General features: G+C 49.5%; 1 protein-coding gene across 1 annotated transcript in view; it reads right to left on the bottom strand.

The window, feature by feature from the left end:
• Positions 1–2,152: 2,152 nt before the first annotated feature.
• The window catches only part of INCENP (inner centromere protein), a 25,119-nt gene continuing 23,274 nt past the window's right edge, over positions 2,153–3,997 (bottom strand). Inside the window, exon 19 of the mRNA XM_023535815.1 lies at positions 2,153–2,654. Within this exon, the coding sequence (XP_023391583.1) occupies positions 2,440–2,654 (215 nt within the window). The 3' untranslated portion in view covers positions 2,153–2,439. The remainder of the gene's footprint in view (positions 2,655–3,997) is intronic.

Raw genomic sequence — 3,997 nt, 5'->3', positions numbered from 1 at the left:
CAATGAACAAGTAGAAACCAAAATTAGAAAAATACCACTTATAATAGCTCCAAGAAAATAAATACTTAGCTCTAAATCTAACAAAACTTGTACAGGATCTGCATCCTGAAACTACACAATGCTGATGAAACAAACCAAGGATGTAAATAAACGGAGAGACATGTCAGGTTCATGGTTTAGAAGACTCACCATCATAAATAAGTGAATTCTCCCCAAACTTATCTATAGATTTGATGTAATTCCAACCAAATCCCAGCAGGGCTTTTATACGGATAATCTGATTCTAAAATTTATACAGAAAGGCAAAATTGATAGAAAAGCCAAAATAATTTTGAAAAGAATAAAGTTGTAGAAATCACATTACTAGATTTTTAAGACCTGTGCGAAAGGCTTCGGTAATCTTGTCCACGTGGTCATGGTGAAAGAGACTCATAGATCAATGGAAGAGAATACAAAGTCCAGAAATAAACCCAAATTAATATGGCTAATTGATTCTTGATGAATATACAAAAGAAATTCAGTGGAAAAAGAATACTCTTTTCAATAAATGGTCTTGCAACAATCGGGACATCCATCCATATGCCCCCCCAAAAACAAAGACCACACACTTAGAACTGAGGCTAGACAAAGATTTTAGACATGACACCAAAACGCACAACCCAAAAAAGAAAAATAAAATTGATAAGGTGGATTTCACCAAAATGAACATACCTGCTCTATGAGAAACACTGTTAGGTGAACGCAGAGCCACGCCACAGACTAGGAGCGTGCAAAGCACATAACTGACGATGGATTTGTACCCGTAACACAAAGATTCTAAACTCAACGGTAAGAAAACTATGCAATTTAAAAATGAAAAGATCCAAACGGACACTTCCTCGAAGATGGCAGATAAGCACATGAAAAGATGTTCACCGACATGAGCCATCAGGGAAATGTAACTTAAAACCACGATGAGATTCGCTCTACGTCTGTTGGGGCGGCTAAGAAATATTGACAATACCAAGTGTCGATGAAGACGCAGAGCAACTGGAACTACCTTTTTGCCGAGTAACCACTTTTTTCTCAAACACGAGACCTAAAATGCTTACAAGAAGTACTGTTTTGACTTTGTAACTTTAAGCAAAGACACAATCGCCAGTTGACTCAACAGTTTTCTAGTGAGAGCACACATGGAACAAATTTCAATTGTGCAGTGTTTGAATGGACCGTTAAGTAGTTTTTCCTTCAGCTTCCTGTGTATGTTCACTATTTCCTCATAAAAAAAAAAAAAAAAAAACCTCTTGAATTTAGCCTTTATTTTGTTCTAAAGCAGGAGTCAAACTTTTCCTGTAAAGGGTCACAGTAAATATTTTCAGCTTTGTGGGCTATATGGCCTCTGTTACAGCTTCTTAACTGCCCTCAGCAGAGCAGCTGGAGGCAACAGGCATGCATTTCTATTGGGTGGGTTCCAAAAAACCTTTACAGAAACTGGCTGTGGCTTGATTTGGCCCACTGACACGTCCAGGGGTTGGAGCAGCAGAGGATTAAGGAACTGGTCATCACACCATTAGAACACAGCTGGCAGCTATTGGGCAACACCAACAGAACAGCCAGCTTACATCAGCACTGAGCATTTAATTAGCAGCTGCCTGGTTTTGTTGGAGAAACGTGTCCACTGCTTGCAGGCACTGGTCCAAAGGTAGTTTCAAGAGATATCTTTCTCATCAGCCCCTTCCTACTTTGCAGCTCGTCCACTGTCACCATCCATACGGCAAGGGTGGAGCCTGGGGCCTGGAGGTACTGAGGGACTGTCTTTAAGTGGCAGAACTGTGTCAAAAGCCCAGTTCTCCTGACCTCACTCCAGGTCTCTCCCATTGAACAAACCTTCCTTTTACAAATAGGGAGCACCCCAGAAAAACAGGAAGTATCTTCGCCTGTGCTATCTTGAGTAGCTCAAGTGTTCCTCAGGGTTGCCCAGGGATGGCATGAGAATCACTCACCGCATTGGCATCTCTGGGGGTGGGACCCAGGGGACCTTGGAGCACACCCCAGGAGAGGGAATGGTACCTTGCTCCTCCAGCCCATCTGGTGGCCCGAGACAGACAGCTGCAGGGCCCGGGTCCAGGGTAGTCTGCCGAGGCCGCCAGTCTCCACAACACCCACAGCAGGCTTGAAGGAACAGACTTTATTTATCTAGCTCTCAAACACTAGAGGATAAAATTCAGCTGAATTATAACAATCTATTTACAAAGTGCTGCCTGTGGGCCAGGCAGGGCAGGCTTGGCACTTCCCCCGACACCTGCCAGGCACAGCCTCCTAACAAGCCTGGGCCACCTTCCATCTGCAGCACAGAGAACGTTGACATACACGCGACCAAACCCCCAGTGACAGAATACCAGGCAGGAGGGCACCAGATTGACAAGAGTGACGGACAGACAGACACAGACAGGGGCTGTCTCAGTGCTTCTTCAGGCTGTAGGTCAGGCTGCCGGGGACCCTGGTGCCCTGCAGGGGTGGCGAGTTCCAGACGGCAGAGCTTGTGCGCTTGTGGTAGCGCGGCTTGCTCTTCTTGAAGATGTCTTCCAAGTCCAGCTGGAGGATGGTTCCGAAGAGCTCGAGAAGGTTCGGGGGGTGGTAGTACTGGTGGATGATGGCCTGGCTGAGCTGCGTGCCTGCAGGGAAACAGGGCCGGTCGCTGCCTTGGGGGAACTTCCTCACGCCCCCACCCCACTGACAGAGCCCTCGTCACCCTCTCCACGCCAGCGGGCCGGCACCTCCTGCCATGTCAGCTCCTCTGAGGTCCCCCCTACCGGCCCCTCTCCCCCATCAAACACCGATATCGTTCTCACTGCATGTTCCCACTGCCATCTTTTGGACGCTTAGCCTGAACACGGGTGCTCAGGAGCTCACGGGTGAGGCACTCACGGCCCGACCTCGTTATCCCCACACCCACCTGGGCGCCAGGTCTTTTATTCACCCATTTTATAATGGCGAGATCTGCCCAAAGGCACGTGGCTCGTAACTGGCAGGGCCAGAGTTGGGACACAAGTCTAGCTCCAGAACTTCAGCATATGATGCTGTCCTCAATTGCCTTGGCTGACTATTTATCTCGTCACCCCACAGGCCCTGAAGTGGAGGGTGCAGACTGAGGGGGGCCTCTTGGCTGAGGCTGTGGGCAATACACGGCCCTGCCAACAAGGCTGAGGACCCAGAGGATCAGAAGGCGGGGCCCAGCTTGCTCTGCACTAGGCCCCCTGCATGCTAACAGCCCTTCTCAGCTGGGTCCTAGTATCACGGCCATTTCACAGATGAGAAAACTGAGAGAGAACGAGCTTAAGAGAGTTTAAGCATGGTTCGGTGGCTTTCCTGGTCATCTGGCTGGCTGGCCACACTGATCCCTGCATGCTGCCACCTACCAAATGACTTGATGCTGACAGTTAAGGAGACTAAGTCTGATCCTTGTTACTGTGGGGTTCAACAACCAAGGGCAAGTTGTCTTCTGTAGAGTGCTGACCCCTGGGGAGTGAGACTGCACCCCAGCTTGACCCCCGGCCTTGCAAACAGTAAAGCACCCACAGTATGCACTGGCTGCACAGTCATGCTCACCCACACTCCTGTTTAAATGCTGGGGCCTGGAGTCGGGCCCCGTAAACTCCAAGGTCAAATCCCGCTCAAGTGCCCGCCCCTCCCTCAGGGCTTTCCTGCCTTCCCCAGCTGGCTGGAACCCCCACGTACCAGTCTTACCGCCCCATTACTACTCTTAGCTCTGTGCCCACCCTATGCTACTTATTTGGGTCCAAGTCTCATCTGGCCTGCTGGGCACAACTCCAAGGAGGGGACTAGCACCCAAGCCAGAACGCCTAGCACCATTGTGCCCAGAGCCAGCTGCAATTTAATGTCTGTTGAGAACAAGGACGTCCAACATCATCATCTGGTCCAAAGATGGGCCCACCGGCCACAGGGCGCCCACCCTTCCCTGGGCGCATCCCAAGGCCCGACATAGGCTTCTCAGGCC

Source organism: Pteropus vampyrus, unplaced genomic scaffold (assembly GCF_000151845.1).
Source record: "Pteropus vampyrus isolate Shadow unplaced genomic scaffold, Pvam_2.0 Scaffold144, whole genome shotgun sequence".
Taxonomy (NCBI): Eukaryota; Metazoa; Chordata; class Mammalia; order Chiroptera; family Pteropodidae; genus Pteropus; species Pteropus vampyrus.
The sequence above is the reverse complement of the archived record's forward strand: the minus strand, read 5'-3'. Positions and strand labels throughout refer to the sequence as shown.